Raw genomic sequence first — 14,903 nt, 5'->3', positions numbered from 1 at the left:
AGCATTTCCATACTAGCAGTACAATTGTCGTCTTCCTTTTCATTCCTTTCTTTGTGAGTATAGAGCTGGCAAGCATAAACAATACAGTCATTTTGTGGAAATCTGCTTGGGAACAGCTAGTTGGACTTAATGAATAAAGCCAGATCTGTTTGGAGAGGTTGTGCTTACTCTGCAAGTTGTGTCAGATCTTTCGGTACGAATGGTTTTTGATTGTCAGCATTGTAGTGTGGGGATTTGCTTCCTCCATAAGCACTTACTAACAGCTTTGGCTAGCCAATGGAAAAGGCAGAGGAGAGGGCAGCCAGTGAGCACGTAGTTTCTCTGCAGGCTTCCCAAAGACATGCCTGTGATGCGTAGAATAGGGAAACATAGAAGCTGGGTATACACCCACCCATGGTCTTGAGCACACAGCATGGAAGATGTTCAAGTTCTGTAGAAGCAATGAACTGCAGTCTTCAAGAGATAGCGACGTTCCTACTGTGTGCTATGCTGGAGTTACTCTTCAGCATCTAACCCTTCTGTGTAAACTAAGCACATTGTATCTGAAATGAGCTGTTTAAAACCAGGAGTCGATGCTGAAATTAAGCTTAAATTATGATAAGGTACAGATCAAAATTTAACAGCAGAACACAATCATTCAAGTGTAATAGTGCAGACGTGATGTTAGTTTAAAAGAAACTCAAACACTTGAAGGCATAGTTATGCGCAGTTAAAGCATTCATGTTATATTCATTGCTCCATAGCTATTGTTGAAAGCATTAATTTCAGTGATTGCTGAAGCTGCCCAGAGATGTGTGCAAGAGGTGGACAGGAACACGGGCCTTTTGAAAAAGGTGAAGCAGGGTAGGTCTTAATTGTGCTTGTACAGGAAAACATGATAAACTTTTTCCTAGTTCATGCTCCATGCCTATGTTTGCAGTTTAAGGTCAAGCCATGATTAGTTCCACAGCTCCTGGGGGAGACAATCAGCATTGCAACTCTGTGATCTGAACTTGGACTGATACATGCACGTGTCCAGCAAATTCAGGTTTGTCAGAGTTTAGTATTATTTAATCTGTATTTTAAATGCTGCCAAAATTTAAAAAGAAAATCAATCTCAATTCTTAACAAGTTTTGACCCTTTTGTAGCAAAACTTCCTGATTCTCTGTAAGGTAAACTTGCTTGACTGTCATTATATACTTTTCCTGAAACCAAGCCAATAGTTTCTGTTTCACCTAAGTAATAAAAAGCTAAAGCTAACTTTTCCCAGGAATATTGGATATGTGTATTAAAAAAATCTCCAGTTCCCAGTCTTCGAGTGTCCTGTACGTACACAGAATGTGCTCTGCTTACTGCCAGCCTCACAGAAGCAACTTGGGATAATGAAGCCGTGGGGTTTTTCATCCTCCTCTAGCATCATCAGTAATGAGGAACTAGGACTTGAAATGGCAACTTCGTGCTTCATTGTTTATGGTTGATTTCCACAGTCTGGTGGCTCTGCTCAAATGTGAGTGGAATGTAGCATGCATTATGAAGCATGGTATGTACCCTAGGTCAGAGCACTTGTGCTGATTCTTTATATTTACAGAAGTCTATCCTTTTACCACTGCAGCAAGATTTAAGTTGAATGTATAGAATTAATTTGCATTGTGACCTTTGTATACAGCATTTTTATAAGCAGAGTTGCTCTTTACTAGAATTGAGCTAAGTGATAGTTTGACAAGCCATAAGGACAAGCAGAAGATTTTAAAGGGAAATACTGCCATTTTCTCATCTTCGGTAATTTTTTTTCAAAAGTCAAAAAATATTGTCCGACTGAACATATAATGGAAAGGAAATATCTGATACATTCCAGCATGTTTTTCTGGAACAGGGCAGTAGCTAATACAGGAAGGGAAAACAGCACATTATTAAGTGCTGGTGGAATATTCTGCTGTGTGTGCTGGCACTTGCCAAAATTCATTGGTGGTGTGCAGTCTTCTGATCTTTTGTACCTGTCATTGCCTAACTTTTTGTCGTGGTTTGACCCCAGCCGCAACCAAACACCATGCAGCCGCTTGCTCACTCCCCCTCATCCAGACGGGTGGGTAGGAGAATAGGAAAGGAATGTAAAACTTGAGGGTTGAGATAAGAACAATTTAATAATTTAAACAGAATAAAAATGTCAGAACAATAACATTTAATATCAACAGTATTTAATAATAGCAACAACAACATTTATAATGGAAAGGTGGGGAAAAGTATAAAATCCAAAGGAAAAGGGAGAAAGGAAAACGTGATGCACAGTGCAGCTGCTCACCACCTGCTGACTGATGCCCAGCCAGTCCCCCAGCAGCGATTCCCCCCTCCACCAGCTACCCCGCCCCCCCCCAAGTTTACATACCAAGCATGACGTCCCATGGTATGGAATATCCCTTTGGCTGGTTCAGGTCAGCTGCCCTGGCTGTGTCCCCTCCCAGTCTCTTGTGCCCCTCCAGCCCTCTGGCTGGCAGGGCCCGAGAAACTGGAAGGTCCTTGACTTGGTATAAACATCACCCAGCAACAACCAAAGCTATCTCACATCTCACATTGTTCTCACATCAGAGCCAAACCCCAGCTCTGTACTAGCTACTAAGAAGAAAGTTAACTCCATCCCAGCCCAAATCAGGACACTCTTACTGGTTATAACAGTAGATCCATTATGTAAATGTTCTTTAAGAAAAAAATGCATGCAATCTGCTGTTACCCTGTTTCATGTGTGTTCAACAGGTATTAGTGCTTTCTAGTTAAAATAAAAACTTTCAGGTATTAGTGCTTTCTAGTTAAAATAAAAACTTTGTGCCTTGCGTGCTCAAATTTGGCTCTTGCACGGAGAATTTTCTTAAGGCTGTACTGCTTGAGGTGATTAATAGACCAAGTTACCTAACAAGCAGTAATTTCTCTGAGTATGTCTGTCACCTCTGTTATTGTGGTATCACTGTTAGAGTATCATTAGCACAAGGCTATTCATATCTCGTCTGGAGCTTCAGTAAGCCAAAGAGCAAGGGAGGTGACTTCCTACAATGAGAGGGGAACAGCTGGTTGGCAAAAACTGTCCTTAGAGGAACTTTTGACATGAATTGTTCCAGTGGAGAGGGGAGCAGCTGAGGAGCGCTTTCTCCCTAAAAACCAGCATCTGTGAAACACGCTTGTAGCAGACGGGGCACATGGTCTTTTCATCCTCCTCCTCCAGTTGCTTTCCGCAAGTTCTGTTTGCCTTTACTGTCATCATTATCCCAGATTTTAGTACTTCTTCCAGAATATACCTGAGATTGCTCTTGGGGAACTTCTTTTTTTGGCTGCTTTGGAAATAGAAGTGTCTATGTTCTCTCTAATCTATGTCCCTGAAATAGGGAGAAATTTAAGATCTTAATCTAAGAACAGTAGGTTTCTAAGATACTGTTTTTAAAAACTCAGCGTGACAGGTTTTTTACATGTAATTCTCATGTTTCTAGAGAACTAGGTGGAAGAAATCGGTTCCAACAATGATTAACGCACTGTCTGATGTAATTTCCAAAATTATGTTGCATTTATATTGAAGGCCTGTTTATCTTCCATGCTCGGTGCTTGCTTTGCTAGTCCTCTATTCCCTGCCTTTGCTTGTAGTGCAAATTTGAATTTTGTATTCTTTAACTAGAAATGGGCATGTATTCTTACATTCCTAGACGGCGCGATGGTTTTTGATGACACTGCTTGAGAAGTAAAAGCAAGCTTAGCATAAAACAGTAAATAAACAAAAAAGAAAAAAAGGACAAAAAGATTTTTGCCAGTTGCACCCTAGAAAAACTAGATGTCCTCCTATGAGAATTAATTATTTTTTTTTAAATTATTGGAACCCTTACTTCAGACTACTTCTAGCTGCTTCTACTCCTGCAAGCAATTAGTCCTCTTTTGCCTCAGCCAGCCACTACAGGATAACAAGATAGTATAGACACTTTCCAACTCCATGAAGGTAGAAAGATGCTTTTTTGTTTGGTGGTATGTCATAAATAGTAAAAATACTATCTATAGGTAAATTATGATTTTGCTTGAGATAGATAGCTCCACTTCAGAAAGATTTTAATTTTTCCACAAAAAAAAATTCTAGAACATTCACTGTATTGTGCAACTACTGCCCATACTTATTAATGATCTGTATTGCAATGGCAAATGCAAAGTTTATCTAGAAAAGAATATTTTGCACTTAACCTAGAAGAAAATGTAACTTAGTTTTATTTCCAATTACCTATTTTTGGTAGCTATGTTGTCCTCATCAAATAATAAAATTCAGTTGAAAGCTAAATCAAATGGTATATAGAAACTTGCTTGCTTTACCAAGACATATTTTCTTGATGTGTTTTTTAAAAAGTCCTCTCTCATTTGGTATTTTTATAGGTAGCAGATGCTTGTTTTCCTAATAAATGCATAACTAACCTGTTTACTCATTTATTCATAGGAAAAGGCATAAGTTCACTTAGAGGAAAAAAAAGAAAGTATCTTTAATCAACTACAGATTGCTTCTGATTTATGATTGTAGGAGATAAAGACCTGCAGTTCAGGCTTTTCTAAAAAAGTGGAACCGTCAGGATGCTTGTGTGTATATTTGTACAAGACTAGCCCTGACATTTGCATTTCTCTCACTCATGTTCCATTTTTGCTTTAAGAAAGTACTTCTGTATATCTTCCATGTCACTTCAACAGTTAAATGATGTTAAAAAACAGTTTTTCTATTTATACAGTAAGATTCTGACATTGGTTATGTTTGGTCTACAAGGCATTACTGTAGAACAAGTAATAAATAATATAGCATGCTTTTTTAAACAGTGGCTTGTCTGATTATTTTGGTATCTGTTTATATCTGGCGAGGTTTTAAATTGCACCAGACAATAGTAAGAAGTATTCAGTTTGCTGACCTTTTTTAATGCTGGTACCTTTTGCATATGTGAGGTTTTCTTCCTCTCAAGAGCTGTGTTATTCTTTATTTTGTTGGCCGCCACCTGTCTGAAGCAATCAGCCGCTTCTTTTCTCTTCCTCTGTACAAAAGGAAAATCCTGTCTTCCCATGGATGGTGGAAGGTAACAGGATAATCAGTTCAGCAGTGATCCTCTGATGTCATTGTGGGAGCCCTCTAAAAGCGGATTATCTGTGACCCAGATAAAATAATTAGAAATTACTTGGACACTTACAAATAACTGATCTACTAATCTCATTTCCAAAGTTAAAAAAGGCCTGTCTCTCAACGTAACACTAACAGATGTTTCAGTTAAACAGCATCCTTTGCAGAGACTAATCTGAACCCTAATTTTAAAGGATTACCTTTGATTGTTTTTTATTTCAAACACTAAACAGTTTGTGTTTTCATTTTTCCATATGTTCAAACAAAGTATTTATGTGGAATTAAAGAAATGTTCTTCATTTTTCCGCTGTAGTCCATCAAATATGATTTTATGTGATTTTTGTGTGTTAGTATTGTGGGCAAAAACTTTTCATTAAAATTATTTAGTAATTAACTTGTTTCTCTGGGGCAGAACTATGTAATGGATGGGCTTTTATAAATTTAATAGATACCACGTGGTCTTTGTGCAAGGTAGTGGATGTATTATCATAAACTAAGTGGACAGTGACTTTATTAATTTAATTAATGCTACCGGGGTTTCCTGTTAATTAACTGTTTGAATGGTGTACAGTGATATGCCAATATCCTGGTGCATCAGTACTGCGTGGATGTGTTAGAGAGAAATTTCCCTTTATTTGCTTTGGGGAGGATAGAGGGGAAATAATTTAACAGCTGGTGTTCAGCAGGCTGTCTGGTGCACAGTGTGATGCCTACCACAGAATTTTTTCTTCTCAGAAGTGTTTTAAAATGTTGATACTTGTTAAGTGCTATGTTTTATCATTGTTGCAGTGTTTCTCCTTTTCAGCTTCAAGTAGCAAACTTACTTCACTAGGTATTGTTTGTTGCTCTTGTAAACTGATCCATCTCCACATGAATGTCTTGAACTTACTAATTCATATGTTTTACTTACTTTACTTAGTGTGACTGATACTTAGAGTGAGCATGTAGAAAGGAGTATTGTTCATTTTGCTTATGGCTTCTATTCAAAAGGACAAAACCTTCCTTTTAAGGAAATTGGAAAAGAGGGAAATTGTGCAAATTAATTTTCTGATATATTTATCCCAAAGGAATATTTTCAAGCAGTTGATTTTCTTTAGGAGTATCATTTCATTTAATAGTGTAATGCAAAAATGAAGTACAAACAATAAAAATGCCAGTGAAAAATTTAAAAATCTTTGTGTAACCAGTAAGTCAGATAGAATGTTACAGAGGTCGAAATGCAAAATAATGAGAATGTAACTGCAGTAATTCTGTTAATAAAATCAAAGACTTTTTAATTCTTTGCGTTTTTCATAGTGTTAATCCATTTCTGTTTTAATGCGCAGAGTGCACAAGTGATATAGTTGTGCTAAAATGTTTTTTGTCTTTAAAAATAAGTATCTTATATATTCAAATAATCTATTCAATACTATTTTGATTAGTGAAGTACTAAGTACTTTTCCTGTTTTTTCAAACATGGAAGAAATATAATCAAGGAACTATTAATCCTCATATTTCAGTTTAGCACAAAAGAAATTAGGATTTATAGGGGAAATTAGGATTCCTAGGCAAACATATTCTTTACCTGGCTATAATAAAGTGTAAGATATAAAGTAATTGTAGAGGGAGAGCAAAAGGTTTATAAACCGCAAGCCTAAGCAGTAATTTGAAATTAGAGATGTAACAGAAGATAAGTTCATGTTAACATTGTCTCTCTGTATCTTCCCTGTTATTTTTATCCCTACCCCTTTTCCTATCTCTACCTTTAATCCATGTCTAGGTAAATCTCCTATTAGAAGACTGCCTAAAGTGCTATAAATTAAATTGTCAGGAATTAATGATGTCCTGGTCTTTGAATGGGAGTTTGTTAACTGTGTCAAGTCTTTTGTATCTTTACCTTATGTTTCTCAACTAGATTAGCAATTTGTTTAACATTTTTAATGCATGTATCCTGACAGTCTTAAAGACCTATTTACCGTCAAAATTTTAGTTAATTTAAAAGAGCTCTTCCTTGGGCTATTTAAAATGTAAGAATAAATTTGAGTTAGAGTAGGAATATTTTTATTGAAATTAATTATTTGCAATTTTATTAAGGAAAAATGTATGTTAGAAAATTTAATCAAAGAGTTTTTATACTGTGCAGAGAGTAAAAAATATGCCAAAAAAATTCCCTGTTATCAGTGAAGGCAGAAGTCCTTCCTTTTACATCAGAGTTATTTTTCTAAATAAATTAATTACCTTTCACCAATTGAAAATAAGTATCTGTAATAATGATTTTTGGGTGTTCCGAGGGCTGAGTAACCTTTGTTTAAACATTATGTGTGAAATTTAGACATCAGACCATTAAAATGGCTTCTGTGCGAGGAGGGTCAACAGCTAGCCTTCCTAAGCATTTTTTTTCTTAATAGTTTTGTCCTAAGAAACTATATGTAAGTATCAAGAAAAATAATGTTTTGTCCTGTGTCTTGCTGTCATGCAGCTGTCTGCACCGAACATGGATTTGAAATAGACTGAAGATATCTGTATCATCATATTTGTAGATGTGTACCTAATTTGTTATCAGATCTTTTCATTGAATCATTTTCTGATATCTGATAAATACATTGAAAGTATATTTGACTAAATTCTTCAGAGCATAGAGGAGTGTAGGAGTATTCCCTAGATCTAACGTAGTATAGCTTCATTTTTCATTATCACAGTTCTTTTATTCAAAGTTAAAACTGAACTAGTAATTTTCAGGCTGAACCTAACTGTAATTGATAAAATTAATCCTATTATCATATGTGAGAAATTTAGATTAAGAAAACAATGCTAAAAAGTGGCCAAATGTAAACCCACAATGTAATAAATGCCAAAAAGGAAAATTTCTGAAATATGAAGTATTCTTTCTATGAGACATTCAGCATCTTACATTCTTCAATGTCTCACCTGTCATTTACATACACACAACAGGGGTATGTTAGGTAGAAAGAATGAAAAAATATGTTGTTCAGATGAAGGATATGTTGCCTTTGCTTTTGGATAAAAGCAATGGCTATGAATTGAGGAAGGGTTGCAAGTTTTGTTTGTTTTTTCTCTTTCTGTTTTATCGTACTTTCCTGCCAATTCTTATATCCCGAGTATTTGAAAATACTATGTTAAGAAAACATGGCATAATGCTTACATTGTTCTATTGCACGTATTAGAGCTGTATTGATTACACATCACTTTAAGCAGACACTGAAGAAAAATTGAACCAGATATTGTGGCTGCGTGCTTTGGAGTTAGTCCTGTGAGTTACAAATTACAGCTTCTCCTTTGGAAAACATGAAGCAGTAAGAGGAAAACACTCTTTCCATATGCTTCTTGCATGATAAATCAGTTCATGATGAATCCCATACTATAGCACAGTTTGTTAAACAGTGCATGTTATCTTTTTAGAAAAACTGCTTTTTTTAGGCACCTGGTTATGCTAATTAAAATACAGATGTGAAAGGTATGTTCCTCTTAGTGCAACCAGTGCATGTGCATTCATTTGCAAGTGAACTTTGAGCTGGTCTGCAGAATTCAGTTGGTGCTCTTATACATGTCTCTCCGTTCCTCTGATAATAGTCTTAACTGTGGCAGTAGCTTACTTCACTGAGACAAGCTGCTCTTACAGACTTGTACCAAGTCCTCAAAGGAAAAAAAAACATTCCTCGTGTCCTGAGCAGAATTCCTTTTCCCTTTTCCTCTTGTTTTAAAGTGATGCATTGTTAATAGTTGCTGTGTTTGGTTCCTCTTAATTTATTTTGCCTTTCTCGCTAAGGTATGGGGCTTTTTCCTAGTTGCTTTAAGATGTTTATGAATGGGTGTGTATCTCTGAATAATCAAGTGTAGGAACAATAGTTGTTTCCAATCTGGATGATGACGTCGGGGGTCCAGATGACCCATCATGTGAAATTAATCAGTTGTGGGTTAGTCAATTTCATCTTTATGAAGTTGTAAATTTTATGAGAGATTTGGAGGTAGAGATCACTAGGATTCAATAGGTATGCCATGTCTGCTCATACCAAGTTATTTTTAACTTTTGGATGAGGGCCACTTGTAAAAGATTTTAACATGAGCATTAGCTGTGAGTCGGGGGGGTGGCTAGGCGGGGAGGGGAATTTTAGCAGAGTTCTATTTGTATTAATAGTAATCCAAGCTGATGGTAGATGCAGACAGCCAAAGCCTCTTAGGCTGAACACAGTAGTACTGATGTAGCAAAACCTTAGTATACGTCAAATGCATAATTAAGAGAGATGATATTCTGGTTGAAAGCCATTTGTGAGATGTGATAATGAACAGAACACCTTGTCAATCAGAAGCATAGTGGTTATTCTGGTTTTCCTGTCTCCAAAAGAAGAAAAATTTGTCTATCTGAGAAGAAAGCCTTAAATAACAGGCCAAAACTCAGCTGTTGTCCTCTCATTTCCTTCCCGTCCTGTGTCTGGAGAGGCTACCAAGTTTCCTGGGGTGCTGCAAAGTTTCAGTTTCATATGAAAAGGTAAATTGGTTCGCTCTCAAATGAAAGAACATTTCAAATGAGCCCAGCTGTCTGACAGCAGTGTTGTGGTAGGGAAGCTGTGAGGGCTGTTCGGTTTCTTAAGTTCAGTCACCAGCACTTGTTAAGCAACTAAGCTTCAGGGAGGTGTTTCCTCCCATTCCCTCCAGCCCTAGTTCACAGCTTCTAAAATTGGCTATAAAGATTTTCTATTCTGAGAAAGTATCCCAGAAGCAAAAGATTCACTACTTCCTCCCAATTCCTTTCCTGTAGAGCAGAAGTATTCTAAAGTAGATGTTGGCATTGAGGAAGGAAGGAAAGGAAGGAAGGAAGGATTTCCTTTGACTTCCTATCCAGCTAAAATCCTTTAGTATGTTTTAAGGATGTGGAAGCTTGACAGTCTTTTCTTACAGTCATTTTCTGCAGTTCTTGTTTTGGTGTTTTCACTTTGTTCATTAATTTAATGGGTTACATTTTTTGAGGGGAACAGACCCTGATGAACATCTTTCAGCTCTTGGTAACATGCCATGATAACAATTAAAAAGAAATACAACCTCCAGTTCCCATCCTGGAAGTTCCTCCAAAAATCTCAGATACAGTATTTTAGGGAGCAGTACAAAGTGTTAATGAATGAACAATGCAGAGAAGCAGCAAAAAGCCATACTAAAAATATTAGCTATGTTTCTTCTGCACCCAAAGCTGTCTTAAGGCTCCTTTTGTGAAATGGTAACATAAATCTTTAATAGCTAGAAATCAATTATAGTCTTGACTAGCACTCTACTGTTCTACAAAAAAATCATTAGCAATCATTGATTTCAAACATACTAATGTCATTTTGTACTACCAGGTAGACTGCTTTGATTTGACCAGAGGATGATTGCTAGAACTGGGTATTTTTGCAGTTATGGAAAGAGTCTCATGAAAATGCTGTTACAACTTCACCAAAGTGTCATGGAAGTAATACCTGTTTACTTAGTGCCTTTCGTTCAGAAAGCTGTCTGTGATTTTCTGTGGTCAGGGAGGGTGGTGCTTCTGCTAAAAGTTGGCAGCAGAACATTCCTTGGCTGCACAGTCTGGTTGCCCTGACAAGGAGAGTGGCTTGTGTCTTGCAAAGCTTTCCTGCCATCTGTGGCAGGTGAGGGGGCATATGCTAGACAGGCCTGTAAGGTGGAGGGGAGAAGCGGTTTATCTATGGGAATTGAAACAACAGGCAGTATTTACAGCCTGCTGTCTGCAGTCCTCTCAATATTGAGCCGCTGTTAAAAGCTGCCTAATGGTGGGGCCAGGATGGTGTGTGTAGTCTGCTGCGGGCATGCCTCCTCTGCACAAACAGGGAAGAACTTGTGCATCCCGGTGGGCTGGCGTGAGAAGAGGGAACTTCTCTCCTTCGCTGTAGCGCATCTGGAATTCAGCTGGGTAGGTCATGGGCAGAATTAAGATTTTTGCCGTTTAGCATGTGGTAAGGGATCCTGTTCCAAAACTCATCAGAGCTGGGAAGAGGATTTAGGACAAAATTTGGCAAGGCGAGTTGAGGCCACCCATCCTGGTGAAGTGGGGAAGCAGCTTCCCGTACATTATTTCACACTTGCATTTCACCCTTCCCCTTCAAAGCTTTATGAAAGATGGTGGCAGAATCCCAGCAGTGCCTGCATTGAAGTGGATGCACTGATGTCTGGAACCCTCAAGGAACACAGTATGGTTTTATTGCTAGGTAGTGTTTCCAGATGACAATGAAGTCACAGCCTAATTAAACCACAGTCCTTGTGTAACTGTGTGGCCGGGACAATAGAGACTAGCTCTCGGTTTCATTCAAACGCTAGTGTAATCTGACAGGTGCATTGTGCACATGCCTAAATCAATGAACAGTAAAGGGAAATATCAAGCTGGCATGAAAAGGAAATGGAACGATGAGAAGTATTTCAATTACTGTATTTTGGACCTCACGAGTGATTGTGGGACACAATGAACTATGAATGTGCATTGAAAACCACAATACTGCTGGAGTTTAAATTGAAGTGATACTTACAAAGCAAGCTTTTTTGTTAAATATGTAGTGCAAAAGTGAGAAAAAAAGTGCTGTTGTCGGTGGTTGTAAGTTTTGTTTGAGGATGATCTAAGCTTAAATTGATTTTTTAATTATAAAACTTTTTGATGCATTAATCATGTTCAGAAAAGTAGAGTATGAATTAAATTTTGTTCACTGCAGGGGTGCCTCTACTCTGCACATTATTTACTTTTTGTTACATTTTAAGAATAATTTTTATGTTTGGTATTTACCTGTAGCAACTATAGAAACTGATGGTGTATTCCTAATGGTGCTGTTTGCATTATAATACTCCTGAAGATAACTATTTTAAAACTTCTTAATAATTCCTGCTTTTTGAAATACTACGTATGTTAATAGTTGCGTTTTACTAAATTTTCCTGTAGTTATCTCAGTGGTCTACTCCAAGTCTGGAATGGGTGCTTATGAAATGTATGGCAAGAGTATGCCTTATACACATAACTTCTAAATGCCCCATGAATTAATTGTTAAACCTGAATTAATTTTAGCTGTAATAAAGCTGCAAGGTTTTGTTGACATTCCGTGGTGTGTGCTGTCATAGTAAAACTACACAGTATAGTTGCACATCATGTTCGTAAAAATCATTTCTAGAACGAGTACATTTGTGCATGTTATCTCACAGCCGTTTAAAACTAATATTGGGTATGAGTAATATGTAACTGACTGGACTAATGCAAAAGCATTCTGTACTAAGAACTGATTCCCTGTTTTACTTAGTTGCTTTCATGACATTTTAACAGTTAGGATTGTAAATAAATACCTTCTCATTGTGTTTTCTCTTCAACAGGACACTACAAGTATAGAAAAAATGTCAAACTGTTGTGAAGACATGTAAGTGCTGTAAAATGTCTACATTTATTTTCTGAAAAGTTAAATGAGTAGCTGAGGGGGTTTTTAACTGAGAGAAAAAGGAAACTGAAGGCACTTTGTTAAGATTATTTTGCATGGTCCTGTGCTCTGTACTTCTTATCTCTAGCAGCAGCAGCTCACTACTCTTTTAAATTGGTTGTACAAAAAGTAGCCTCACGTTTTCCCTGCTCCTTCCCTGCCCAAAGCCAGTGGAACTATTATTTTCTTCCAAAAGTACAGATCAAAAGACGCTTTCTGCTGTGTCTTGACAAACATTTAATTGATTCTGAGGTACTTCTCTACTTCAGAAGTTACCTTTGGTTGTTTGACAATGCGGATAGTTTCTGTTCTGCAAAGTTAAGTCTCAGCTGCATGCCATAATGAAAGAAAAGTATTTGTGATGCTGGGACACAATTCATCAGAGCCCAGTAATGGATCCCCAGCCAACCTGCATTGTTCTAGCTGACTGAAGTGCACCATGGGTGTCCTGTCTTTCACTAATAATGCTGTCTTCTGTAGATCGAAGCCCCGAAAGCCATGGCAGCAGACCTTCTCAGAAGTTTTTGGCACTCACTGGAAGATCCTGTGGTTTATTCCTTTCAGGCAGAGACAACCACTGCGAGTTCCCTACCACTTTGCCAGTCACATCTAAACAGATGGATGGTGGGCACAGATGGGTCCTCCATGCTGGATGTGCGTTACAGGTTTTATGATAGTAAGACTATGACAGTCTTCGAGTCAATTGAAATCCACCCACCAATCATAGGCATCACAATGTGCCCCAGGCTTTATTTTAATAGTAGTCTTGATTCTGTTCTTACATTAAGACAAGTTGTAGGTTTAATTTTAGGCATATTTACTGTCAGATTAATTTTCCAAAAGGATTTCTTTCATCTTTGAGATTAATAACAAACCCAAATGACTGGAATGCAGTCACACTTTATTTGTTTGATACTGGCTGTTTTGATTATTTTTTTTTGGTAGGAAACACTGAAGTTTACATTGATTGTTAATTTTCCCACTAAGTGTCTTATTCTGCCTTGAATGTTTTTTTATTAGTAGGTCTGTTGAGATAGTATTCATGTCTTTTTTCTGCTACATGTGTTTAAAACTCCCTGATACTGCCATTTATTTATGATATGCAGCAGTAATCCTGCAGCACTGCACTATAAAAGGTAACATTTACAACTGAGACAGACTTCTTCCTAAAACTTTTTCAGAGAGGTTTTTATAAATACATATAAATGTATGTGTTTATATAAAGCAATCTTACATTTTACAGTTATCTTCTGCACAGATGTGATCTTAATGAAAAATATTCATGTCTTTATGTCAACAAAAGTGATGAAACGTTCCAGGGTAAAATATGCAGATAGAAAGCATGTTTTCCCTGTATCCCATGGATTTCTTTGCAATACTTCAACAGAGAAGTTGTATGGTGCAAATACTAGAAAGATTACTTTTTAAAATGAAGATTTAATTATTTGGCACAATGTACCATAAAGAAGAGTATATTGTCAATAAAGTTAGAAATTTTGTATTTAACTTTTGTTTAGTCATGATTGGCTGGAACTGGTCTAAGTGTTTGTATATTGGAAATATATGTGAAAATATTTTAAAGTATTTATACATAAATACAGATATTTGCTACTAACATGTATATTAACTGGTTTAATGGGTGTAGATGGCATGTTGTGGGCCCTTAAACTGTTGGAAGTACTTAACCAAAGAAAGCATCCTTAAGATTAGAGCTGCTAAAATGGCAAGTCCCAAAGTACTGGCTCTGCTTTGCTGTGTCTGGAAAAATTATGTAATTTGTTATAGCCCTATGTATATACAGCATTAGAGCTTTTTTTTTTGAAAGTTAAGTGAATTTTTATGAGATATTCACAGCTTCAGTGTTTTCTGTTATGCTGCTTACTGTGTTTGCTGTCTTAACAGGAGTAGGATCCACCTTAAATGACAGCCATGCAAAGCACAAAATCGAGATGTAATATACGTAGGTTGTGTTTGGAGGGAGTAATAGTTTATTTGTGAACAGTTCATTCAAAAAGAAGGGCTAGGTTTGTCATGGGTGGTATTCATAATGAACTTTTAGATCAGCTCTTTTAAAATCTTAACACAGCCACTGCCCATGTTGGGTCTCCCTTTATTGAATTAACGATTTTGATAATCCATTGAAAGTTCTAAAGCGCATCTTAAAAATAATTTTAATTTCAAACTTTTGCAAATTTCTAACATTTGAACCAACTTTACTTTCCCTCTCCTTTTAAAAATAGATGCAGTATTTTCGTCATTTAAATTTCAAGCCGTGTTCAACCATTTTTTTCACGGCATTTTCAGACATGAGTTTAAATTTTCTCTAAGATGGTATTGGCAGCATACCAAACAAAAGGAAGCTGGAGGAAAGTGG

General features: G+C 36.9%; 1 protein-coding gene across 3 annotated transcripts in view; it reads left to right on the top strand.

The window, feature by feature from the left end:
* The window catches only part of ZDHHC21 (zinc finger DHHC-type palmitoyltransferase 21), a 39,236-nt gene extending 25,201 nt beyond the window's left edge, over nt 1–14,035 (top strand). For all 3 annotated transcript variants that reach the window (XM_055698671.1, XM_055698670.1, XM_005441029.4), the window contains 2 exons: nt 12,429–12,472; nt 13,010–14,035. In XM_055698671.1, coding sequence (XP_055554646.1) covers nt 12,429–12,472; nt 13,010–13,142 — 177 coding nt within the window. In that variant the 3' untranslated portion in view covers nt 13,143–14,035. The remainder of the gene's footprint in view (nt 1–12,428; nt 12,473–13,009) is intronic.
* The last annotated feature ends 868 nt before the right edge of the window (nt 14,036–14,903 follow it).

The sequence above is a fragment of the Falco cherrug genome, chromosome Z (genome assembly GCF_023634085.1).
Source record: "Falco cherrug isolate bFalChe1 chromosome Z, bFalChe1.pri, whole genome shotgun sequence".
Classification (NCBI taxonomy): Eukaryota; Metazoa; Chordata; class Aves; order Falconiformes; family Falconidae; genus Falco; species Falco cherrug.
Note: the sequence above shows the minus strand (reverse complement) of the source record. Positions and strands in the feature narration are given on the sequence as shown.